The sequence below is a fragment of the Bombina bombina genome, chromosome 3, assembly GCF_027579735.1.
Source record: "Bombina bombina isolate aBomBom1 chromosome 3, aBomBom1.pri, whole genome shotgun sequence".
Taxonomy (NCBI): domain Eukaryota; kingdom Metazoa; phylum Chordata; class Amphibia; order Anura; family Bombinatoridae; genus Bombina; species Bombina bombina.
In genome coordinates, this window is record NC_069501.1 from 1085446180 (window position 1) to 1085473919 (window position 27740).

Here is a 27740-nt window from a genome sequence, read left to right on the forward strand (position 1 = left end):
ACCACATTGTTATTTTTAAGGCATTATCTGTGGGCCCCGGTCTGATTTATATTATAATCTTAGGGTACCTACTGCATCCTGATTGTGATGTCTATGTGATCCTTAGCTGATTCATGTGATAATTGGCTTAGTACGGTTCTCTGTATTTATGGTTCTGTTGGTTTAGCATGTGGACACATTGGGTGTTTTGCTTCAATATTTGGGTGCCCCTCACTTTGAGGTATATGCAGTAGTTTTGTTTTTACGATGAGCAGTGAAAGCCTGTAAATATCAAAGTGTGATTAACAAGTTTGCGGTTCTCCTTGATTGATCAGCTGTTTCTGCCACGTACTTACAACCGCTGAGTCTTGACCAATGGACGTGTTTCCTATGCTTTATTAGTCTGCACAAGTGGTACAATCTCTATGAGCACTTTTCCTGTCCTGGGAGCACGGCTACACGCCGACTTAAGGTAGGAGCTGCGGTTTGTCACGGCACCATAACACTGTTTACTTAATCTGAGTTGTTCTCTAATGTGCTACGAAGTAATGAGGTTGTTAGGACATATGTTTTTCATTTGATACACTACAGACGACCTTGGCCTCGCTTCCATTAAGTCGTTAAAAATGGAGCCGTAAGCTACCGAAGCGGACGACAGCTAAAAGTAATTTACGGCTCCATTTTAGTACCACGTTTCCATTGAAAAGATTAGCGTGTTGCGCGCAGTCGCTCTTTTCGGCCGTACGTAAGTTTGCGTTGCCAACCGATGTCGGATTTGTCGAAAAGCGCGCCATAACAAGTGCATTGCCATGGTAACCCGACCTCTGTCTATAAGAATAACGGTTTGCGCCTGCGCTCTTTACCTGTGATCGCCTCTAGAGAGAAAGACACGGGAGCTAGTTGCGTTGGTAGGAGTTTTGGGTTTTTGAGAGTTGTTTGAGAGTTAGTGGAGAGTTTGATATTTGATTTTCATATATTCTTATTGTAGGCCTCATATAATATTAGGAACACACACACACATCCATACATTAGTTAATTAACACACATTAGTTTATACACACAAATACACACACACACACATACACACTTTTATTTGATACAAACACATTCACATTTTTTTTTTTTCATTAACCCCCATATCCCTATCTTCCTTTATTACTCCTTTCATTAATCCCCTTATTCCACTTCCCATCCCCCCTTTGACTACCCTTCCCTTCCTCACTATATAACTTGTTTTTTTATATATACATTTTGCCCATCCTATTTTTTTTTTTTTAACATCCCATATTTTTTGTTTCATTTGACTATATAGCTCACCCCTTTCTTAATTTGCATCCCTTATTATTTTTCTATAATTTTGTTCTAATCCTCCTTAGTTTTTCCTTTTTCATTTACATCCCTTTGTTTATTTTCACCCCCACATTTTATTTTTATTTTGAGGGATATAGAATAGAGATAGTTAGGGTCTAGATAGGTTAGGTAGTTAGTTTTGGGGCTATTTAATTTAGGGTTTAGTTAGGTGAATTAGTGTAGTTAGGTAAGCTAGGGACTTTAGTGTTAGGTTAGAGTTAGGGAGGAAGGAGAAAGGGATGGATAGGCCTAGTGGAGTTGGGAAGGGGGTGGCTAGGGGGAGGGCAGTGGTGAGGGTGGATAGAGGGAGGGGGAGGGGGGAAGTAGGGAGTAGTATGGGCAGGAATAGGGGCCGAGGTTTGGGTGGAGGATTTGTCCTTCCTCAAACCCTGGCAGAGGAGGGAAGGAGAGAGGGTGGAAGAGGAATGGAGGTGGGAGGAGTGAGGAGGAGTCAGCCTCAGTTAGGCACAAAAAGAAAAGGGAAAGTGGGGCAGACTGTGGCAACTGGGGGTGGGGCTGGTGGTAGCCTGTCACAGCCTGCAGGGACAGAGGAGGTAGAGAGGGCTGGTCCCCAGTCACAGGAGGGAGAGTCTGTGTCTGCTGGCCCTTCAGGTGTGAAGGGCAGGCTTAGAGAGGAGAGGTACTCTGAGGAGGAGAAGGAGGCTCTTGTTGAGGCATACTTGGAGAGGGCAGCTCAGCTGGAGAACCCTAACCTGAGGCCGGCTGTCCGGAATAAGCTGTGGGAGGAGATTCGAGTGGCAGTCAGCTGCTTAGGACGTAATCGTTCTACTGCCAGCATTAAACACCGCTATCATGACTGCAGGAGGGAAACCAAAGCTAAGCTGGCACAGCAGGCCAAATATGCACGTGGGACAGGTGGTGGTCCTAGCAAGAGGATACACCTAAGGTCATGGGAGGAGATGATGGCCAATGTCATCTCAGATGAATCTGTCCTAGGATGTAAGGGGACAATGGACACATCAGTGCCAGCTGAAGAGGTCCATGAAGGTGAATATTAAATATCATATGTAATAAATGTTTTATTTCTAACAAATATATGTTAACATCAGAAATATATATCGGCTTTGTTTTTTAAAATATAAATGTAATCATACACATGTGTAATACAGAATATAGAATGTTCATATATTATATATGTTTAGTAATCAATTGTGTTCAAGCATCAGTGGAAAACATACCTAGGTAGGATTAGTACAAGTAATGTTTTACATGGTTCAAAGTCTAATTTGCACAGTAACTTAAAGTGATAGTAAACCCAATGTTTTTATTTCATGATTCAGATAGAGCAGCAATTTTAAGCAACTCTCTAATGTACTACTATTATCAATATTTCTTTGTTCTCTTGGTATCTTTATTTGAAAAAGTAGGAATGTAAGCTATGGAGACTTTGCATTTTTGGTTCAGAACCCTGGCTAGCGCTCGTGATTGGTGGCTACATTTAGCCACCCAATAAGCAACAGCAACCCAGGTTCTGAAACAAAAATTGTCTGGCTCTTAAGCTTTACATTCTTGCTTCTCAAATAAAGATACCAAGAGAAGGAAGAAAATATGATAATAGGAGTAAAATATAAAATGTTGACTAAATTTGCATGCTCTGTCTGAATCATGAAAGTTTAATTTGTACTTCATTGCCCCTTTAATGGCATCTTAACATAGTTGTAGTGGATATATTCATCCTGATTTCTGGAGTGGCTATCTGCTCAAACAAGCAAGGGTATAGATTTAAATTCTTTCTATCTATATCATATATATGGACTATGTGTAATACAAAGAGTCGCTTGGAGGCACAATCTTTAAATATACACCTCTGGTTAAATATGTTTAAGTTCATACAGAAATAATAATATATATATATATATATATATATATATATATATATATATATATATATAAAACTATATCTATATCTATAAATTTGATTTTCAAATGTTAGATGTTTCATCAGATTAATTTATAATTACAATTTATTTTTCAGAATTGGAACATGAGTATGAGTCCTCAACAAGACCTGAGGCCAGTGATGTTCCGGAATTCAGTGAGGAGGAGGAGGGGGATGTTATTGAAGCTGGATACTCCTACCTCAGCATACTTGAAGGAGATGAGCAACAGCCACTGGCCTATGAGGTTGAAAATGTTCCTGGCCCATCCCCATATTCATCTGGGAGGACATATCATCAGATGCAGCCTCCACCACCACAGCATTATCAGATGCATCCTCCACCACCACAGCATTATCAGATGCATCCTCCACCACCACAGCATTATCAGATGCATCCTCCACCACCACAGCATCGGCAGATGCCTCCTTCATCACCACAGCATCAGCAGATGCATCCTTCATCACCACAGCATCAGCAGATGCATCCTTCATCACCACAGCATCAGCAGATGCATCCTCCACCGCAGCATATGTACTATATGCCACCTCAACAACAGATTCAGCACCCTCCCATGGCACAACAAATGCCGCCACCACTACCACCACAACAACAATCACCACCCCCCCCCACCAATGTCTGTCCTCAATTGGATATTGAGCCACCCACACAGTCCCCAAGACTGAGTGACGACAACCTCACACAGAGCCAGGAATATGTGCTGGAGACACCTATACAGCCACAAGTGCCCCCCATGGAATCCAATATCCCCGCACAGTCCCAGCAGGATGCTCTACTGAGGCTCATTCACAGGGAGCTTAGACTTACTAGGCTCCAGCAGCAGCATGATTTCAGGAGGCTACAGAGCCAGATGGACATACATAATGCCGCACTCGTCCGCCTGGCAGAGGCAGTGGAGAGGCTTGCAGATAGGCCGCAAACTCCCTCCTCACTCGCATCCTCCGTTATCTCCCTGCAGGACCCTGAATCGCATGTTTTAGCCTCCCAGTCAGCTGGTGTGCGTCGCCCAAGACGCCACACTTCCATCCCAAGTACCTCTCCTCCAAAGGCCAAATCCCGCCGCAAGCATTAATAAGTATTTTTCTTTTTAAATTATTTCCAGATATATAATATCTAATTTTTTTGTATGAAGCACTTTCTTAAGTGTGATTTCCATCTCATAAATATGCATATATTTTTCTAATCAAAATTAGAATATATATTTCAAAATTGTTTTAATAGCTGTTTATTTTCAAAACATTAACAGCTTTATTCATTTTTATTTCACATGATGTCAATTAATATGCAGGTGTACATTGTTGATAAATGTATGTGTCCTTTTATTGAGGATATTATGCCGTTTAAGAATACTTGGGGATACGTGTCTGAAATTTATACAGTATATGCTATCTAACATTGGTCAACGTGACATGTGTAAATGTTATGATTTATATTCCACAAGCATATGTTGTTTGCTCCTTCAGATGAAGCTAATAAGGCTTATACAGTTATAGAAGAGTTGAAAAGTAAATATTCCTTCCTGTTGATATGACCAAACACCTTGCATTCATTCTAGTCCTATGTGGAATGTAATATCTGAAATATATACCTATCATGACTAATACCTATCATGACTAATGCACTCCTTTTTGTCAAGATTATTATTCAATATTTAGAATAATTAGATAAATGTATCTTTATGATATTTAAGCAATGATGTATACACAACATATATGTGATTGCCATGATATAGAGGTGATTAATACATTTTAATTGACATCATATGAACAGACACAGACTCTCCCTGGGACCAATGCACAATGCACTTTTAAATTGTTTCAATAATTCCATGTTAAAGACAATACTTCATATCTCTTGAAGTATGGAATATTAAGCACTTATGTATTTTGGTTAATAGTCTAAATATTGCAAATGTATTATCTGCTTTAGCAGACATGACATTACATATATTTTATAAATATTAGTACTATGACACATAACTTTAATGTGTCATCGTTTTGTATTGAATAAATATGATTTTCACATTGAAAATTACATTTGAATGAGGGTAATTCTGTAATAATAAAACTCATCTTCATTATAAACAACTTATTTCCTTTGAATTATTTTTCTATATGTATTGAGATTATATATAGCATCCCTGGGCAAAGGTTTCATTTTGAATAGGTAGATATTTTATTTATTTTTATAATATTTTACCAGGAAAGATACATTGAGCTTTCTATAGTTTTCAAGTATGTCCTGGGTACACAAAACATTGCATTGATACAATGGGTACAATAAAATAAAAAAAAATAATAATACATATGCACAAAAATTTAACATAGAACAGGTAGGAAATATATAATCAACAATGACAGGTGCATTCTGTTTTGAGATATGTAGAGAGGGATCTCTTAAAGAATTTTAGGCATGGGGAAGGTTTGAAAGTGTGCGGGAGGTCGCTCCATAATTGTGGTGCTTGCATATATTTTTATATGTACATACATTTTGATATTTCTATGACAACATGGGTGCAAATATTCCTATACATAGGACCAATAAATGTAGCATATATAATGTTATTTGTACATTGAAACACTCATAATTTCTTTTGGATTTGCAATTTCAATGAGAAACAGGCCTCAAAAAAGCTCTTTTTCCTCCTTTACACCTAGTTGAGCTGGGGGTAATATGTCTCAATGTATCGACAGCCTCCGACAGTGTATTAACGGTTAGCGCTTTCAATGGAAACCTGGTATAATTTATCGATTAACGGCTTCTATTACTTTCTATGGGACGCGAAAATCTTTTCGGCAGCCGAAGTCCGGCAGCCGATATTGAGGTATAACGCGCCATTGGAAACAGTCGTTAAACGCTATTGCTTTCGACAGCATATTTAACGGTTTGCGAGTGCACGCAAACTGAATTACGACTCAATGGAAGCGAGGCCTTTGTTAGTTGGTTATTTATTTCGGTGTGCAGTACCCTGATGTTATCAGGCACGGTTTGTTATGTGCTGGTAATAGACTGATTCAAGCTCAGCTGTTTAATGATCAGCCCGGTTCCGGTACTGTGTTTTTTACATAATGAGGGTTTAATGGTTCAGCAATGTGGTAACCGCTTGCAAATTTAGCCTGGATATATAAGCGCTGTGGCTGTGTCTTTCTTAATTTGAGTATTGTTTTTGACTTTTTCTGCTTTATTATTTATTATTCTCTATTATGTTAACTATTTGTGTTGTATTTGGGATTCGTAGGTTAGGTTTTAAACATGCTGTACAAGTAGCTAGTTGCATTTCTATATCAATATATGCATTGGGTAAAAACTACCGGTTTTGTTCTGATGTGTCGACAGCTCAAGTATTGTTGGATGTATGCTACTATGTGTAACACAACTGATTACTGACTTAGTAAAAGGCTTGTGATGTTCTAATTTTGACAACAGCTCTTATAGCATAACTCAGACCCAGCTGTGGTCATACTGGTGGATAACAATATATTCAATACATTTTTCCCGCTTCTGTATTGTTGGATCTCATTATATGTACTGAATAGTCACACTGTATTATGCGTACTGCCCGTTATTTAAATACATGCGGATATCTAACTGCTAAACCTGTATGTAACTTGCAATTGAATATTAATGAATTATTTAGTTGTGTTCCGGATTCGGCTTGGATTTCTGAAAGTTGAATCTAGTAATGTGGGTTCATACCCCTTTTGCGTACAAATCTGGCCACTGTATCACAGTGTATATGTGCTATATCATTTGTTTTGTATTCGGGGTGATTCCCCTTAGTAAATTGGCTTTATATCAGTTTGGTTCTGGTGGTTGGATTGCTAGTAGTGTGATTGGGTGGATTGTAAAGCCTCTCTGTTGGTTAAGAGTTAAAGTTTATCCTTTAAAAGTTTTTAATTTAGTGTAGTAATGGTGTTGGGTATTTGTTATCACTGTATATTGCAAATTGTGTTAGTATTTTTTTCTTTCTTTTTATATGTTTTACAGATGTTCTTTGTCTTGAAGAAGGCTCTGATGTGAGCCGAAACGTCGACTCTGTCCTTGATGACACGTTGATGTTCAAAATAAAAACATTTAATGCTTCTCTATAAAACCTGAGAGTGCCCTTCTTTTCCAAACAAATGTATACATGACTCTTTGAGGATTGCACCCAGGTGGTTGACACGTTGCCTAGGCTGGAGTGCTGGGACACCTGCTAATAGAATATATATATACATATATATATATATATATACATATATATATATATATATATATATATATATATATATATATATATATATATACATATATATATATATATATATATACAGTATATATACATATACATACATACACAGTATATATATATATATATATATATATATATATATATATATATATATATATATAGATAGATATATATATATATATACATACACACAGTATATATACAGTAACACTGGAATGTGAAATATTTACAGTAAATACACATTAAAAATGAATATTGTATAAATATGCTTTTTCATGTTTTCATCTACTTAATTGCAAAGGAATCCAATGCACTTATACAATGTATATATATATATATATATATATATATACACACACACATACACACACATACATACATACACAGTATGTCTATATGTGTGTACATATGAATTTATGTGTTATGTTATTATGAGTGTAGCTGTACTTTGTAATGTATTTTTGATGTGTTTTGTGACACTTTTGTTTTGCGAAACAGTTAACCAGAGCTCTGAGGACGCACTATCCCGACACACGTAGCTTTAATTGCGCTCAAGCAATCGCGTTTACTTTCAACTTGTAATACGAGCGCTACATCCGAAGCATGCAAACATCCGCAATAAACCCCCTTTCTCTTGCACGCAACTGTTAGTGCGCCACTCTTAATCTGGCACTTTACGGGGAATGACATTTATAGATTAATCCCCCCCCTAATATTTTAATTGGTGTAAAATATTAGCATGTTAATGCATTTCTTACCACTGATTTGGACCTTGTTTGTGTCTGTAATATTCATTCACTCTTTCGTTAACCTGGGGAACAACAGGATAGTTCTTATGCTCATAGGCTCTATTCTGTATGTTGTTCAGTTGCGCATGGTAATGCCCATAATGTCCGTACATGTGGGGAGCAGCCGGTTTGTTACCGATATTCAATTGTTGGTCCATCTGCTACAGTAGAAAGTAGTGAAAAAAACAACATCATTTTATTCAGAGGTGGCAATAGATCTCTATGAACTACATATTATGTCAAAACGTTATTTTTAATACTTAAGCATTTTTGCTAAAATGTTAGTTTTGTTACTCAAAATGTCCATGATATATGATGAAAGTTTAACAAATATAAGGAGATATCTTTTTTCCTTAACTTATATACATTTTACTTTCTGGATGCATCAGCCAGCTTATGTTCTGCTTTTTATTAAAGGAATAGTCTAGACAAAATTAAACTATTAGGATTCAGATAGAGCATGCAATTTTAAGCAACGTTCTAAATTACTCCTATAATCAATTTTTATTTGTTCTCTTGCTATCTTTATTTGAATGTAAGCATAGGAGCTGGCCCATTTTTGGTTCAGCACCTGGGTAGCGCTTGCTTATTGGTGGCTACTTTTAGACACCAATTAGAAAGTTCTACCCAGGTCCTGAACCAAAAATGAGCCGGCTCCTGAGCTTACATGCTTACTTTTTTCAAATAAATATAGCAAGACAACAAAGAAAAATTGATAATAGGAGTAAATAAGAAAGTTGCTTAAAATTGCATGCTCTATCTGAATCATGAAAGTTTAATTTTGACTAGACTATCCCTTTAAGCTCATGTGCAAAATGGTGTTATTTTGGAAACAGATAAATATTTTTAGCATTAGCACTAATCAAAATAGTGAATAGTGCTCAGTATATATATATATATATATATATATATATATATATATATATATATATATATATATATATATATACTGTGTATATATATTGTAACAGGAACCACTTTTAACCACGGTCTTCTAGGGCACAAATGCAGCACAGGACAGTCACTGTAGTTCAAAAGGCTTTATTTTTCACAGCAATAACAAACAGGCAGTTCATTTTCAACAGAGGGAAATCCTTCCTCTGCAGCAAAGCTAAATGCTTTTAAATGTGTCCCAGCACTTCACAGCATTCCACAAGTGCTTTGTAAAAATAATGTCCTTTTACAGTTCACAGGAACAAAAGTCTTTTACACAGTGTAACAAACACACACACCAGCTTCTGTAGCTGTATATCTCTCTCTCAAGGCCTAAGTGAGGCTGCTATTTAAACCCTCACAACTTCTAATTAGCCACACCTGTGATTAGCTGCTGGACAGCTTCCCAGCTGTCTGGGATAATCAAATACACACACTTTCTCCCTGGGGTTTTAACTGAAAGGAGAAATAGCATGTACAATGCTTGGTCTTAAATATCTTCCATTTATAACCAGGCCTTGCTTTCTGTCACATATCCTCCCCCCCAGCTCACACCCAGTGGGTTGAGCGACCATGGATATCAATGAATGTACCCGAGACAAACCATCAGCATTGCCCTGCAAAAGACCGGCCCCGTGCTCAACAGTAAAATTGAAGGGTTGCAAGCTAAGAAACCACCTAGTAACCCTTGAATTCGTTTCCTTATTCTGACTCATCCATGTGAGAGGAGCATGATCTGTTATTAATTTAAATTTTCTTCCCAACAGATAGTACCTAAGGGTCTCTAAAGCCCACTTAATGGCAAGGCATTCTTTCTCCACTATAGAATAGTTCTTTTCCTGTGGAATAAGTTTTCTGCTTAGGAAAAGGACAGGATGCTCTTCTCCCTGACACTCCTGCGAGAGAACTGCTCCTAAACCAACATCAGAGGCATCTGTCTGTACAATAAAATCTTTACCGAAATTGGGGGTTACCAAAACTGGATGGGCACAAAGGGCATCTTTCAAATGCTTAAAAGCTTGTTCTGCTTCTGGGTACCATTTTATCATAATTGGGGCCCTTGCTTTTGTGAGATCTGTCAAGGGTGCCGCAATTGTAGCGAAATTCAGGATAAACCTTTTATAATAACTAGTTATCCCAATAAATGCTCTTACTTGTTTTTTAGTTAGAGGCTGTGGCCAGTTCTGTATGGCCTCTACTTTTGTTGTCTGAGGTTTAACTAATCCTCTACCAATAGTATAACCCAAGTACTTAGCTTCCTGTAAACTAACGGTACATTTTGCAGGATTGGCAGTTAACCCAGCGGACCGTATTGCATCAATTACTGCTTGAACTTTTGGAAGATGGGATTCCCAATCTGTACTATAAATTATAACATCATCCAAATATGCTGCCGCATAACGAACATGGGGTTTCAGAATTCTATCCATCATCCTCTGGAATGTTGCCGGGGCCCCATGTAAACCAAATGGCAACACCGTATACTGAAATAAGCCCTCTGGGGTTGAAAAAGCTGTCTTTTCCTTTGCTTGACTAGTGAGAGGCACCTGCCAATACCCTTTCGCTAAATCAATTGTAGTGAGATAACGTGCTTTTTCTAGCCTTTCTATCAACTCATCTACCCTAGGCATTGGGTAGGTGTCAAATTTGGAAACACAATTAAGCTTACGAAAGTCATTACAGAACCTTAATGAACCATCCGGCTTTGGAACAAGCACGATTGGACTGTTCCACTCACCTTGGCCTAGATTTGGAGTTCGGCGGTAAAAGGGCTGTTAACGCTCCGCGGGCTTTTTTCTGGCCGCACCATAAAATTAACTCTGGTATCGAGAGTTCAAACAAATGCTGCGTTAGGCTCCAAAAAAGGAGCGTAGAGCATTTTTACCGCAAATGCAACTCTCGATACCAGAGTTGCTTACGGACGCGGCCGGCCTCAAAAACGTGCTCGTGCACGATTCCCCCATAGGAAACAATGGGGCTGTTTGAGCTGAAAAAAAACCTAACACCTGCAAAAAAGCAGCGTTCAGCTCCTAACGCAGCCCCATTGTTTGCTATGGGGAAACACTTCCTACGTCTGCACCTAACACTCTAACATGTACCCCGAGTCTAAACACCCCTAACCTTACACTTATTAACCCCTAATCTGCCGCCCCCGCTATCGCTGACCCCTGCATTATATTATTAACCCCTAATCTTCCGCTCCGTAAACCGCCGCAACCTACGTTATCCCTATGTACCCCTAATCTGCTGCCCTAACATCGCCGACCCCTATATTATATTTATTAACCCCTAATCTGCCCCCCTCAACGTCGCCGACACCTGCCTACACTTATTAACCCCTAATCTGCCGAGCGGACCTGAGCGCTACTATAATAAAGTTATTAACCCCTAATCCGCCTCACTAACCCTATCATAAATAGTATTAACCCCTAATCTGCCCTCCCTAACATCGCCGACACCTACCTTCAATTATTAACCCCTAATCTGCCGACCGGAGCTCACCGCTATTCTAATAAATGGATTAACCCCTAAAGCTAAGTCTAACCCTAACACTAACACCCCCCTAAGTTAAATATAATTTTTATCTAACGAAATAAATTAACTATTATTAAATAAATGATTCCTATTTAAAGCTAAATACTTACCTGTAAAATAAACCCTAATATAGCTACAATATAAATTATAATTATATTATAGCTATTTTAGCATTAATATTTATTTTACAGGCAACTTTGTAATTATTTTAACCAGGTACAATAGCTATTAAATAGTTAAGAACTATTTAATAGTTACCTAGTTAAAATAATAACAAATTTACCTGTAAAATAAATCCTAACCTAAGATATAATTAAACCTAACACTACCCTATCAATAAAATAATTAAATAAACTACCTACAATTACCTACAATTAACCTAACACTACACTATCAATAAATTAATTAAACACAATTCCTACAAATAAATACAATTAAATAAACTAGCTAAAGTACAAAAAATAAAAAAGAACTAAGTTACAGAAAATAAAAAAATATTTACAAACATAAGAAAATTATTACAACAATTTTAAACTAATTACACCTACTCTAAGCCCCCTAATAAAATAACAAAGCCCCCCAAAATAAAAAATTCCCTACCCTATTCTAAATTAAAAAAGTTACAAGCTCTTTTACCTTACCAGCCCTGAACAGGGCCCTTTGCGGGGCATGCCCCAAGAAGTTCAGCTCTTTTGCCTGTAAAAAAAACCATACAATACCGATCAGCCAATAGAATGCGAGCTCAATCTGATTGGCTGATTGGATCGGCCAATCGGATTGAACTAGATTCTGATTGGCTGATTCCATCAGCCAATCAGAAAATTCCTACCTTAATTCCTATTGGCTGATAGAATCCTATCAGCCAATCGGAATTCGAGGGACGCCATCTTGGATGACGTCCCTTAAAGGAACAGTCATTCGTCGTTCAGTCGTCGGTCCGGATGGATGTTCCGCGCTGGAGGTCTTCAGGATCCTGCCGCTTCGCTCCGGATGGAAGAAGATCGAAGATGCCGCTTGGAGAAGATGTTTGCCGGTCCGGATGTCCTCTTCTTGCCGGATAGGAGGAAGACTTTGGAGCCTCTTCTGGACCTCTTCAGCACCGGATTATGGATCGCCAACCCCCGCTTGGGTTGGATGAAGATCTTGGAGCCAGGACGGATCGGTGATACCTGGATGGTGAAGACAAGGTAGGAAGATCTTCAGGGGCTTAGTGTTAGGTTTATTTAAGGGGGGTTTGGGTTAGATTAGGGGTATGTGGGTGGTGGGTTGTAATGTTGGGGGGGGGGTATTGTATGTTTTTTTTTACAGGCAAAAGAGCTGAACTTCTTGGGGCATGCCCCGCAAAGGGCCCTGTTCAGGGCTGGTAAGGTAAAAGAGCTTGTAACTTTTTTAATTTAGAATAGGGTAGGGAATTTTTTATTTTGGGGGGCTTTGTTATTTTATTAGGGGGCTTAGAGTAGGTGTAATTAGTTTAAAATTGTTGTAATAATTTTCTTATGTTTGTAAATATTTTTTTATTTTCTGTAACTTAGCTCTTTTTTATTTTTTGTACTTTAGCTAGTTTATTTAATTGTATTTATTTGTAGGAATTGTGTTTAATTAATTTATTGATAGTGTAGTGTTAGGTTAATTGTAGGTAATTGTAGGTAGTTTATTTAATTATTTTATTGATAGGGTAGTGTTAGGTTTAATTATATCTTAGGTTAGGATTTATTTTACAGGTAAATTTGTTATTATTTTAACTAGGTAACTATTAAATAGTTCTTAACTATTTAATAGCTATTTTACCTGGTTAAAATAATTACAAAGTTGCCTGTAAAATAAATATTAATCCTAAAATAGCTATAATATAATTATAATTTATATTGTAGCTATATTAGGATTTATTTTACAGGTAAGTATTTAGCTTTAAATAGGAATCATTTATTTAATAAGAGTTAATTTATTTCGTTAGATAAAAATTATATTTAACTTAGGGGGGTGTTAGTGTTAGGGTTAGACTTAGCTTTAGGGGTTAATACATTTATTAGAATAGCGGTGATCTCCGGTCGGCAGATTAGGGGTTAATAATTGAAGTTAGGTGTCGGCGATGTTAGGGAGGGCAGATTAGGGGTTAATACTATTTATGATAGGGTTAGTGAGGCGGATTAGGGGTTAATAACTTTATTATAGTAGCGCTCAGGTCCGCTCGGCAGATTAGGGGTTAATAAGTGTAAGCAGGTGTCGGCGACGTTGAGGGGGGCAGATTAGGGGTTAATAAATATAATATAGGGGTCGGCGGTGTTAGGGGTAGCAGATTAGGGGTACATAGGGATAACGTAGGTGGCGGCGATTTGCGGTCGGAAGATTAGGGGTTAATTATTTTAAGTAGCTGGCGGCGACATTGTGGGGGGCAAGTTAGGGGTTAATAAATGTAATACAGGGGTCGGCGGGGTTAGGGGCAGCAGATTAGGGGTACATAAGTATAACGTAGGTGGCGGTCGGCAGATTAGGGGTTAAAAATTTTAATCGAGTGGCGGCGGTGTGGGGGGACCTCGGTTTAGGGGTACATAGGTAGTTTATGGGTGTTAGTGTACTTTAGGGTACAGTAGTTAAGAGCTTTATAAACCGGCGTTAGCCAGAAAGCTCTTAACTCCTGCTATTTTCAGGCGGCTGGAATCTTGTCGTTAGAGCTCTAACGCTCACTTCAGAAACGACTCTAAATACCAGCGTTAGAAAGATCCCATTGAAAAGATAGGCTACGCAAATGGCGTAGGGGGATCTGCGGTATGGAAAAGTCGCGGCTGAAAAGTGAGCGTTAGACCCTTTAATCACTGACTCCAAATACCAGCGGGCGCCCAAAACCAGCGTTAGGAGCCTCTAACGCTGGTTTTGACGGCTACCGCCGAACTCCAAATCTAGGCCTTTGTGATTCCTCAATTACCCCAAGCTTTAACATTTTTTCTACCTCCAGTTTAATAGCCTTTCTACGAGCCTCAGGGACCCTATAGGGTTTAAGGCAGACCTTCTTCCCTGGTTCTGTTATTATGTCATGCTTAATAACATTAGTTTTTCCCGGTACCACAGAAAATACCTCTTTGTTCATTCTAATAAAATCCTTGACCTCTCTCTTCTGATGTACAGATATGGTTTCCGATATATTCACCTCTGGTTCAGTGACAGGGAGTTCTGTAGGTTTTACCAGATTTATATGATATATTTGCTCAGGTTTCCTTCTCCCTGGCTGACTTACTTTGTAATTAACATCATTTATAACCCTGATATTATTTCTTGCCTCTACCAATGTTGGATCCTCCCATTGGGCTTTTTTAAAATTACCAGGGCCACCAACCAGATCTATCAAATCATCAATATTTTCCAAGCTAGTACTTGGTACTTCATTACTCTGAGAAGGTTGATGACCTACTAATACAGGCATAGGGCAATAAATCTTATTTTTCTCCTTTTCAATGGAACCCCCTTCAAAATCAGTTTCAGAGAAAGGAAATACATAAATATCAGAAGTTTGACATATTTCTGGAGATTCCCATAACTCCAGAAATTTTGGAAAATTTCTCCCTATCACCACCTCATGGGCTAAATTTGGTACTACACCAACACAATATTTTAATTTACCACACTGAGTCTCAATCTCCACCTCAGCTGTAGGATATTCCCGTTTATCTCCATGAACACAGATAATTCCCATTTTTTCCCCATAATCTAATACTGCATCTGGTACTAAAGATTTAGCCACTAGTGTGACCATACTTCCTGAATCAAGCAAAGCCCTAGACACTTTACCATTAACCGTCACAGTACACCAATGGGAATCATTATTAACAGAGCTGTTGCTATTAGACAATAGTGAATGTGCAACATTACAGTCCATAAATTCATCTTTATCACAGTATCTAGCAATATGCCCAACCTCATTACATTTAAAACATCTTACAGGTTGGTTATATTTAAATGTTTCCTTAATTCCTGGGGAAATGTCTCTGGTGTTTTGCCTATACACCTGCTGCTCTCTTATCCCTTTTATCCCCTGAACAGTCTTACCAGTTCTTGTAGAGCTCTGGGACTTGGGATTGTGGGGCTGATCCATTGAAGATTGTTGCAAAACTTCTCCTGAAGCTATAAATCTTTCGACCAATACAATCAACTGATCCGCTGTTTGAAGATCACCTTGATTAACCCACCGCCGCAGGGAAGCAGGTAATCCACGCTGAAACCAGTCCATCACCAGTAGTTCCACTATTTTGGTAGCCGAATTAACCTCTGGTTGCAGCCACTTCCTGGCAAGGTGTATAAGGTCGAACATCTGGGATCTTGCAGCATTATGAGATGAAAACATCCAGGAATGGAATCTTTGTGCACGGACTGCCGAAGTCACCCCCAGGCGTGCAAGGATTTCTGCTTTCAATTTCTCATAGTCACTGGCTTGTGCTGGCTCTAAATCAAAGTAGGCCTTCTGAGGTTCACCACTAAGAAATGGCGCAAGTATACTTGCCCACTCAACTGTCGGCCATTTTTCTCTTTCTGCTGTGCGTTCAAATGCCAAAAGGTACGCCTCAACATCATCAGCTGCTGTCACCATCATATTCAGAGTTCAGTCTTTCTGATATGGCTTGCAGATTATTATGCCCACAGACTTACAACGTGGATGCCCGCATTCTCCACCAAGTGTAACAGGAACCACTTTTAACCACGGTCTTCTAGGGCACAAATGCAGCACAGGACAGTCACTGTAGTTCAAAAGGCTTTATTTTTCACAGCAATAACAAACAGGCAGTTCATTTTCAACAGAGGGAAATCCTTCCTCTGCAGCAAAGCTAAATGCTTTTAAATGTGTCCCAGCACTTCACAGCATTCCACAAGTGCTTTGTAAAAATAATGTCCTTTTACAGTTCACAGGAACAAAAGTCTTTTACACAGTGTAACAAACACACACACACCAGCTTCTGTAGCTGTATATCTCTCTCTCAAGGCCTAAGTGAGGCTGCTATTTAAACCCTCACAACGTCTAATTAGCCACACCTGTGATTAGCTGCTGGACAGCTTCCCAGCTGTCTGGGATAATCAAATACACACACTTTCTCCCTGGGGTTTTAACTGAAAGGAGAAATAGCATGTACAATGCTTGGTCTTAAATATCTTCCATTTATAACCAGGCCTTGCTTTCTGTCACAATATATATATATATATATATATATATATATATATATATATATATATATATATATATATATATATATATATATATATATATATACACACACACACACACACACACATGCACTTGGGAATAACTCATTTTGGACAAATAATTCATACTGATGACATTTTCAAGACATTCATTACAGCAGAATTTTGTTAAGGTGTTCATTCTTTTTGGACAAAACAAGTTAAGTACAAAATGAAATGCCTTGCAGCCCCGCCCCTAACCCAATCTGTTAACCTTACTATAATAACCCCCGAAGCCACAACTCTCCATTGGAAAAAAAAATATTTGCTATTAATCCCTGAATAGACACAACCCCATCCCAAAATCCCCTGTGCTATATAATACCCCTAAACCGCCACAGCCCCATCAGATACTAGAATTTTATAAGCTCTGCTTTTCACGGAAATGTTATTTTACACATTTTCGCTTTGTGATTTCCCATATGTTTATCTTCCCTTGTTTTGTTTTTAAATTTGGAAGGCTAAAGGCTGACAGTCCCCCCTAGTAGGGCTAGAATTAGGATTGAAAACCCCCCAAAGAAAACACATAGAAGGGACACAACATAGCGTGATCCTGGAGATACACACATGTGTGAAGTGTGTAAGAAGAATATAAGTCACAATATTGTTGGCACTAGAAATCAGTGCGAGAAAGGCAGGCTGACTTTTAAAGCGGTCAGCTGGCCAAAACTTTGGAGGTGCTGGTTACTCTATCTCTGTAATTGGCCGGTTGTGTCTCAAAACTCCTTTACAATCCAGATGCTTGCATTAGCGTTTCTGGAGATGATTTTCCGATTGCAAAAACTCACTCAAGAAATGTAAATGATCAGAGTGAGTAAAAATATAAAATAGTACACTTTATTGCTACAGATAAAAAATTAGAAAATTGTACTACTACAAAATCTCCCATGGGGGCGCTTCCTGAACAATTCTAAAATATTCAAATAAGCATAAAAAACAAAAACAAACACAAATGCAAGGCAAACAAAAGTCCTTGAAATCCCATATATAGGCAGCTCTCTGTCAAAGGTCCTGCTGAACGGTAATCTGTAGAAAGGAAACAAACAGAGGCGCCACAATGGCCTAGTACCACCAAACCAAATGATAATAAAAGTAAGACAAATGGTTCCTCACAGACGTGATGCACCCAATGGTGCTGTTGGCGCAGGCTGGAACTTCACAGTAGTTCAGCTCACTGGGAGAAGCCAACTATAGTCCAAAGTTAGGAAGTTCCAGAAAGATCACCATCAACACCTATGTGGGGATGAAAAGAAAACCACCATAGCCCAGTACAGTCTGACAAAGCAAAGTTGTAATAGAATAGCCTGAGGAAACTGCCCTACAGAGGCTGAGAAACGTGTTGCTTTTTAATAAAGATATTGTTTTTATATATACACTTGCTGCTGCTGTGGATTTTATTACCCTAATCTTGGGGATTTGGAGCATTACCAGCTTTGCAGTGGAGTTCAGTCTGCTGGGCGGCTGCAAAGTCCCAGTCTGCCTATATTGCAACTGGAGGTGCTTTCTTTCTTGTAAGTGCAACTATACCTTACAACTTTGCTTTGTCAGACTGTACTGGGCTAGGGTGGTTTTCTTTTCATCCCCACATAGGTGTTGATGGTGATCTTTCTGGAACTTCCTTACTTTGGACTACAGTTGGCTTCTCCCAGTGAGCTGGACTACTGTGACGTTCCAGCCTGCCCCAATAGCACCATTGGGTGCATCAAGTCTGAGAGAAACCATTTGTCTTACTTTTATTATCATTTGGTTTAGTGGTACTAGGCCATTGTGGCGCCTCTGTTTCCTTTCTACACTTTATTTCTACGCGTTTCTCAACTGTACAAAAGCCGTTTCTTCAGGCTTATTAAAATGAGCGTGCAACGCTCTCACATAGGGCTAAAACACAATGCCCATATGTGAAACTGGAAATAGAAATATTTTAACATATCAAAGAAGCAATTTAAAATTGCAAGAAGTGGACACATAAAAAAGAAGGTATTTTATTAATTGCAAATACGTCGCCATGATATAAAGAAAAATTGTTACCAAGAAAAATGTGCATGTGTATTGTGCAGCACAGTACTCGGCTAATTAAAGGGGAAGAATAGATATACAAAATGTCAACAAGAGGTAATGAAGATAGTTGAAAGGAAATATATATATAAAGGAAAGCCCTGAAATGCAATATATGCCACAATAACGTGATTAGTTGCAACATCATATGATGAATAAATGCTGAAAAAATAAATGAGTGAAGAAAGGATGTCTCAATTTAAAAGATTGTTTGTATTGTTTACAAAAATATTTTGTTACACCGTCATATAATAAAGACAGTACTGACTTATTATACAAATTACAAACAATATAAATTCTCTCTATTCGAACATACCTCATAATTTGGGCATCAAGTCCATACATGAGATAATACAGAAAGATATTTATATGCCCAATAAACAAAAAGCTTTTTCATTGGGGTCAATTGATTTTGTACTGAGGCATAATTATGTTTCAATATTCTTTTTATCTTACAAGTCAAGGGTACGGCCATGGGCATCAGGCTCGCTCCTAGTTTAGTTAATTTATACACGTGAATATTTGAAAACAAGTAAATATATTCTGCAAGCCGTTATATAGATGGTCTTATTTTTATTTGGGATGGAAGTGTGGATTCTGTAAGCGGCTTTGTAAGCCATCTCAATGGCAATGCCATATGGGCCTTTGCTTTACAGACAATATCTAGATGAAGGAATTTTAGACCTTATTTCATCTGGAACCTTCTTCAAAAAGGTGGATAGTAATAGCTTTCTTGATTTTGCTAGTCACCATTATCAAAGTTGTAAGGTGAATGTCCCCTACAGTCAGTTCAAGTGAATTCGCTGGAAATTTTCAGACAGAACAATTTGATAAACAATCAAAAGTTAATTTTACAAAGATTTAAAGATAAGGGTTATCCTATGGACCTTCTCAATCAAAGCTTGAATAAAGCTAGGAATAAAAATAGGGATGAGATTTTTTTTTAAAAAACACTACCAAGCAGATGAATGATAGCAAGAATAATATAAACAAAAATCTAAATAAAATTGCTCTTTATCCTTTGTGACCAAATATAACAAACAACATACTAATATTAGACGTATATTAAATAACTATTGGTATATTTTCAAGAAGGATTCAATTCTGGAGGATCTAATTGGTGGTAGACCTACAATAATATTTAAGGTGAAGGTCAATTTAGATGAATCGGTGCCTGGTTTTTAATAAACCTATTAGAAACAAGGGCACTTTAATTAATCAAAATTTACATTTCACTCGTTCACCCATTTCCCAGTGCCAACAATATTGCAAATTGTATTCTTCTGACACACTTCACACATTTGTGTATATCCAGGATCACACTATGTTGAGCCCCTTCTATGTGTTTTCTTTCTAGGAGGATTTCTCCTATACCTGATTCTATAAGTGGCTTGTCTGGGTGTAACCTTTAACATTTTTTTTTTTTATTGGTACCTTTTTTGGGACTCTTTTTTATTAATCATTTATTACTTTTTAGAGTCTTTTAATGATACATTTTATTTACATTTAATTTTTAATTGCAATATTCTATTTTACATTGTTTTATTCGACACAATGTCCACACAATTGCTATTTTCAAAGTATCTTTCTACCTATAGGTGTTTGGCACGCTAGCAATATACCACCTGCAGTCTTTTAGTATTCTGTATTTTCATCTTCAGTTTTATTTTTTTATTTTTATCTTTATTTGGAATTAGATTTGCGGCACACCCTTTTTTTAATTGTATTTCTATATACAATAAGATTGTGCACCTAGAATTAGGGTTACCTCATGACTTGCAGCCTTCTCTGGCAGGAGATAACAAAGGTTTGCTACATTCAGGGCCGTACTGGGGATTAAAAGCAGCCCTGGAAAAATTTGAAGACCAGCCCTATTTTCTGTTGAGTCCGCAGCATGCACACACCACATTTTTCTCAAGGAGTTTACTGGGATAATCCTACCCCAACATTTTTTTAGAACTAAATGGTATTAGTTTGTAATAAAAAAAAAAGAAAAAAAAAAAAGGGATCGATAAAACTTACAAGGAAATACTTTGTGACATTAATATATATGGCTCAGAGGAGAAAAGAAGAGACATGATCTATCAAGCAGCAACACTCCCTTAAATTGTACCTGGCCAGCCCCAGCTGCTGCAGCCCACTGGGAAATGTCCTGGTGTCCTGGTAGGCCAATGGCTACATTTGCAATATTGTAAACCTGTTATACTATAGCTAATTTTAACCCTATGCTCTATTTTGTCTGCCATTGACATTTCAGTGTACAACAATATCAGACAAGATATTTTATAAATGAGGATGCTACTTTCACATATAATTTTATAGGGCTCAAAAATTCTAGCCATTGGCGAGTAGTGAAAGATAGTGAGTGAATGTTAAATCAGCCTCTCTACACTGCCAAATGGACAGCAAATGTATATGTTCTTAATAATTGTATTAAAATTACTTTTAGTTTAAAATAAATATTAAAAATTACTAAACAATAAGGTGTTTCAAAACATATGCAAAAAAGGTGTGAGGTCATGGGTGTGGTGTGGGCAGGTGATAGGTGGGATCAGTGGCAAGTAACATTTTGTCCTGGCTTGTAGCTTAGTACTTGAAATTTTGAGCTCTGCTTTTTATATACCTGTAATAAATTATTGGTGATTAAAAGGGACATAAAAATATAAAACTTTCATGATTCAGACAGACAACAATTTAAGACATTTTTAAATCTACTTATATTATCAAATTTCCTTTGTTATCTTGGTATCCTTTGTTAAAAAGCATACCTAGGTAGGTTCATGAGCAACAATGGACTACTGGGAGCTAGTTGGTTATTGGTGCCTCTTGTCATTGGCTCACCTGTGTTCAGCTAGCTCCCATTAGTACACTGCTGCTCTGGAACTGCATTTTACTGTATATATAACACCTTTGCAGGGTATAAACACATAGGCATAAGCAAATAATACTACAATATTATGATCTAATACATTAGAGCATCTTAAAGGGACAGTAAAGTCCAAATTAAACTTATATGGATTGGATAGAGCATAACATTTAAAACAGCTTTCCAATATACTTCTATTACCAATTTTCCTTAGTTCTCTTGGTATCCTTTGGTAAACAGTAATTATAGATGACAAATTAGATAAAAGGAAGGAAAAAAAGATACTTATAATTAGCACTCTTGCCTCAAAAAATAAATGTGTATTATCACCAATAGTGGACAAAAACGAATTAACCACTCACACTGATAAAGATAATGCTTATAGGTACAATATCATTACTGATATTTATTTATAGTGCCAAGGATCAAACAAAATAACATAATAACATAACCCCATATATCCTAACAAAGTATACAAAAGTCCAGGTGAATAAGGAGATTATTCAATTACCACTGATCATCACAAGTTAGTAAAAAGATATGTTCCAGATGATGTCCCAGCGATATAAACTCCACAGTAAAACAAGGCAATTATGCTGATCCAGCCGAATACAATGTCCGTTAGAGCACTGAAGATAATTCCAAACTGTGGTAAATGTGAGGGAATAAACACACGCTATAAATCGACGTGCAGGAGCTGTCAATATTATGACAAACACCTCAAAGGGCTATCAACTAACCTTGGCATACCACCGCTAGCTCCGGCTCGTATAAGATAGTGTGAGCTCTTCTCAAAAACGCTGCTGCAGTAGCGGGATGAGCCGCCACAGTCCAAAGAAGCTGGGATGCTTCCAGTGCGCTCTACCACACAAATACTCCGGGCTGTCAATCGCGGTATACTGGTGAAGCGGGTAGCAAACAAGCCGGTAGTGCACGTGTAAATTCTGCGTGGATACGTCCTCAGTGATTTCCCCCTCCCACAACTAGCAGTCAGGACTAGGGAGATGTAATGATGAGCCAATGATCGTTTCACCATTACGGCTTTGTCAGGGCTTGAAATCATAGATGAGCTCAAGATCATGCAGGTGTCTTTAGCCATCTGGCAGCAGTGTTTGAAACAATGTTTATAGCAATGTTATACATTGTAGCATTATATGGCAGCTGTAAGAACTGAATCAGTACAAGACTGATAAAAATGTACAACTTCAAGCACTCAAATTTCCAAGTGGCTTGAATTAGAGCAACAGTTATATAGAAGGCAGAGTAGAAATAAAAATATAACTTTTATTGAGGCTATTTTAAAAAAATTTGTAATAAGTTAAGAACACAAGGTACTTATGCAAGATATCTACTCAGATAACTCAAGATACAATGTTGTATAAAGGCAGGGAGCAGAGTGCTGTTCCTTTAAATGTATTAAGGCAGGGAGCAGAGTGCTGTTCCTTTAAAAGGCCCAGGATGATGCTGTTTAATCTAATGTTAATTCATGTTACCATTACTTTCATATATTTATTATTATCTATTGATATAGTCACCTCATGATAATGACTTACCAGTCTCAGTGATATTGCAATCTACATCCTTACCAATGCCCATTTTAAGGTTCAGCACCCTGGATAGTACTTGCTTATTGGTGGCTACATTTAGCAAATCAATAAGCAAGCATAACCCAGGCTGTCAACCAAAAATGGTCTGGCTCTTAAGCTTTACATTCCTGCTTTTTAAATAAAGATTGCAAGAGAATTAAGAAAAATTGATAATAGGAGTATATTAAAAAGTTACTTAAAATTGTATGCTCTATCTGAATCATTAAAGAAAAAAATTGGGTTTAGTGTCCCTTTAAGCTTTTATGTTGGACACTCCTCAAAGTGTTTCATTAAAGAATGAATGTAAAATGCATAATCAGGGAATCATTTAAGCATATGTTCACATTTATGAATTGAAATATTGCACAGTGTTTTTATAATAAATTCTTAAAGTCTGACTGTAATTGGTCACCTTAATCATGTTGTGCTGGACACGCGATGGAGGTTTCCACTCATTCCTCCTCTGTTGGTCCCCTCTTCCCCGGGGAGGTAAATTCTTAGGTCTGGGAGGAGGAGCCACTTCCTGCACTTTGTGTCTTTCATAAACTGGAACTTAAAAAGCAGATGATACATTTTGAACTGTAGAACAGTTACTGTGAGAGACTTTTCAAACACTCTACAGTGTAGTCTGTAAAAGGAAATGCATTAGTACTAGAATTGGTGGCCTATTATAAATCCTGAGCAAGTGTTTGATTTTGGAAAATAAATTTAGCCGTGGCCAAAGTGCTAATTTATTATGAATATTAATGTAAAATATTATGAGCTCTGATTTACAATAAAACATCTTCCAAAGCAAAACAGATATATCATAAAAACATTCTATAATGTATTTGTGCAGGTTGAAATTGACTTATTAGTGTATAGCAATGATATGCAGTAAATACTAATCAAGCAGAGACATCACATGACCTCCAGGTGTCACACTAGTAACGTTAGCCTTACTGTAACTATTAGTCGGAGAGGTATTTGACCCCACTAACTCAGGAGAATGAAAACAGCCCCACTGATTTTTGTCATTGTTTTTAAATAAATTTCTATTGCCTTTTTAAATTTACTTTTGTCCACTGTGTTATTTTGGTTGGTCCAGCTTCAGTTGTAGTTGGGTCATTATTTCTTAATGCGGACTGGGCAAAGAAGTTCAGTTGTTCATTCCTGAGCTTACAATGGAAAGTTTTTAATCGCAGACTCACACACTCACATATACACATAAGGTCACAATATCGCACCCACAGTAACTTGCGCACATATTACAAGTTGAAGGTAAATGCGTTCGCTTAAGCGCAATCTAAATTTATATACACATATAAACACACGCGCACAAACACACACACACTTTGGAGCCCTTTCCAGTCAAATACCTTAAAACAAGAAAAATAATTTTTATTCAATTTTAATTTTTTTAGAATGTATTTTACTGTCTATTTACTCTAAACATTTTACATGCCAATGTTCTCCTCACATTAGAAAATGTTCTTTGTATTTGCATTTTGATTTGACCAATTAGATCCATATATAAAACAGGCTCATGTATTGGTCTAAACAATCACTGTGAAAGCATGTAGTTGGTCAGATAAACTAAAGAATAATGATGTATAAAATGATGTGTTCCACAATGTAAGAAACATGTTTTATTAGGTTATTATTTTGAATCTAATAGAAGCAATTGTGTTTTGTCACTTTTGTTAAAATCTTGCATTTCAAAATGTCTGTCACGTTATATATATATATATATATATATATATATATATATATATATATATATATATATATATATATATATATATATATATATATATACACACACTATGAGTGTCTTGGTAAATATTATTTTGCTTTGTTTTTTGCAACCTTTGTTGAAAAGTAGGCCTGAGGATTAACAAAGCACTAATGGGAGCTAGCTGAACAGATTTGGTGTGTCAATTACAAAAAGGCATATGGCTGCAACCACCAATCAGCAGCTAGCATTGCTGCTGCTGAGCCTACCTAGGTATGTTCTTCAACAAACGTATACTAAGAGAACAGAACATATTTGATAATAGAAGTAAACTTGAAATTTGTTTAAAATTGCATGTTCATTGAATATGTAGGTGCTTCATTTAATGTATTACCTTGTGATGGTTTCCATTTTGGAGGAGATGGTGACTTCTTCCTGTGGATGACAGTGTGACTGAACTCCTCCCTCATTAACTGACAAAAAAAGCATAAATATAAATATATGGCATTTTCACATGGTGTAATATTTCAGACAGGATCATACCCACATCTGGGCTCAGGTGCCGATTAATAAGCTTCTCAAGAAAAGGCTTCTTTAATATGGTATTGATAGATGGTCGGTCCCGTGGAGATATTTTAAAGAGCTGGGATATTAATGATCTAAGGTTATAAGAATATTTTGGAGATAGTGGCTCATAACGACCTCTGCAGATCTTCAGCACCAGCTGGCGTAGACCATCTGCTTCAAACTTAAAGGAAATTAAAAAAAATAAACACATGAAAATCTACAGAACTTGTTACATCTGAGTAGATACGTAGAAATATATTTCTTCTGACTTCTAGGCAACTTACATACAGTAATTCCCTTGGTTATAAAATGTACTTTATTATATCATTTATAATAACAGAGTTTAAAGGGAGCACATCGTTTATGTGCTGAATTCCCATAAAGAGAGAGTTGAAACCAGAAATGTCCCTGCTTCATTGTGTGACATTTTAATTAAAAAAATGGGTGTCAATTTTGCATTACAGACCCTTGGTAACTATAAGTTTAACCAGTGCAAATTAGTTAAACACGGAGGTAAAGTCAGAATCTGTAAGGACACTTCTGGTCAGGCAAACAGGAGCAGCAGTCACATGAACCTGCCAGTCACCAGCTTTGTGCTGCTTGGTCCATAGCCAGCTCCAATGCAGAATATGCTGTGATCTGAGATGTTATCTCAGAAAATGTAACATGTCTGCAGAAAGAACAGGACACGTTCTGGAACTGTTAGCACTTTTACTTTGCAGCGTTACTCAACATCAGGCTGTTCTCTTCAAACAGTGCTGTGCTCTGGCTGTACTGTGTAAGTTTTCCTTAACACAGTGTAGCCAGAGTAAAGTGCTGGTTAATACAGAGCAGCTCTGGAAAGTGGCATTGCATTGATTGATGACTGGCCCTCCCCTAGTTTTTCACAGTTTATAAAGCTGTGACTCTTGAATGTAAGATGTTCTTTTGAGCAATGCACATTTTTTATTACTACATTTTTACGTTATAATTATGTAATGTTAGAACAAGAGTAAAGTAAACAAATGTATTCAATAGACATTTTAATAACTTAAAGGGACAGTATACACCCATTTTCATATAACTGCATTTAATAGACACTACTATAAAGAAGAATATGCACAGATACTGATATAAAAATTCAGTATAAAACCTTTTTAAAACTTACTTACTCCCAGTTTAGCTCTGTTGATGAGGGAGACTGGGACATCCACTGAAAGGGGCTGGGTAATAAAAAAGAGCAAACTCTCCCCCACCTCCCCCCTTCCCTGCATACAAAAAGACAGATAACCTAAACAGGAGCAAGCTGGAGTCTGTAAACGTGTGTATACATCTGACACTGTGGGGCATGGTCAGCATAATGTTCTTAAAAAATAAGCAAAACTATACATTTTTATAAAAACACTGCCAGATGGGCTATATAAATGGATCATCTACAAAACATTTATGCAAAGAAAAATCTAGTGTACAATGTCCCTTTAACATTTTTTCTCCTGCTTTATTCAACAGTTAATCAACATATTGCGTTTGAGCTGGTGCTTTAGTGTAACTGCCTAATTTAAAATTTAATTTCAAAATGACCTGCAGAAAAATTTTCACTAAAAAAAAATCTCATTGCAGAATGTGAGAACTAGTTCTGCCTCTGGTACAGCCAGTAAACTAAACATGCATGAAAACTCACACATATATTCTAATGGATTGGAATACAATGCTTGTATTACCATTTAAGAGGAAGGGTCAAACACATTGCTTGTTTTACTTGGGTGATTGTTGGTCTTAGAATCTCTACTATTGAAACAGGGTCATCTGTGGATATAGGAACTAGCAAACTGTTTTATGTCCTATCACTGTTTTATGTAATTTATTGTATACAGTTACTTACCGGGTGCTTCAATGCACACAATTCATATAGTACACAGCCCAAGGACCAGAGGTCTCTGAAACAGAGTAATATGTAAGTTACATTTAACAATACCTGGCACACCGCTACTACTGAAAGTCTTGTCAATTATAAT

General features: G+C 37.2%; 1 protein-coding gene across 4 annotated transcripts in view; it reads right to left on the reverse strand.

Moving 5' to 3' along the window:
* The window catches only part of NEK5 (NIMA related kinase 5), a 121544-nt gene that overhangs the window by 39484 nt on the left and 54320 nt on the right, over positions 1–27740 (reverse strand). For 3 of the 4 annotated variants that reach the window (XM_053708383.1, XM_053708386.1, XM_053708382.1), the window contains exons 8-12: positions 27608–27662; positions 25727–25927; positions 25574–25652; positions 23878–24017; positions 8238–8428 (exon numbers count right to left, since the gene is read on the reverse strand). In XM_053708383.1, the coding sequence (XP_053564358.1) occupies positions 8238–8428; positions 23878–24017; positions 25574–25652; positions 25727–25927; positions 27608–27662 (666 nt within the window). The remainder of the gene's footprint in view (positions 1–8237; positions 8429–23877; positions 24018–25573; positions 25653–25726; positions 25928–27607; positions 27663–27740) is intronic. The other variant, XM_053708385.1, reaches the window with a different exon arrangement.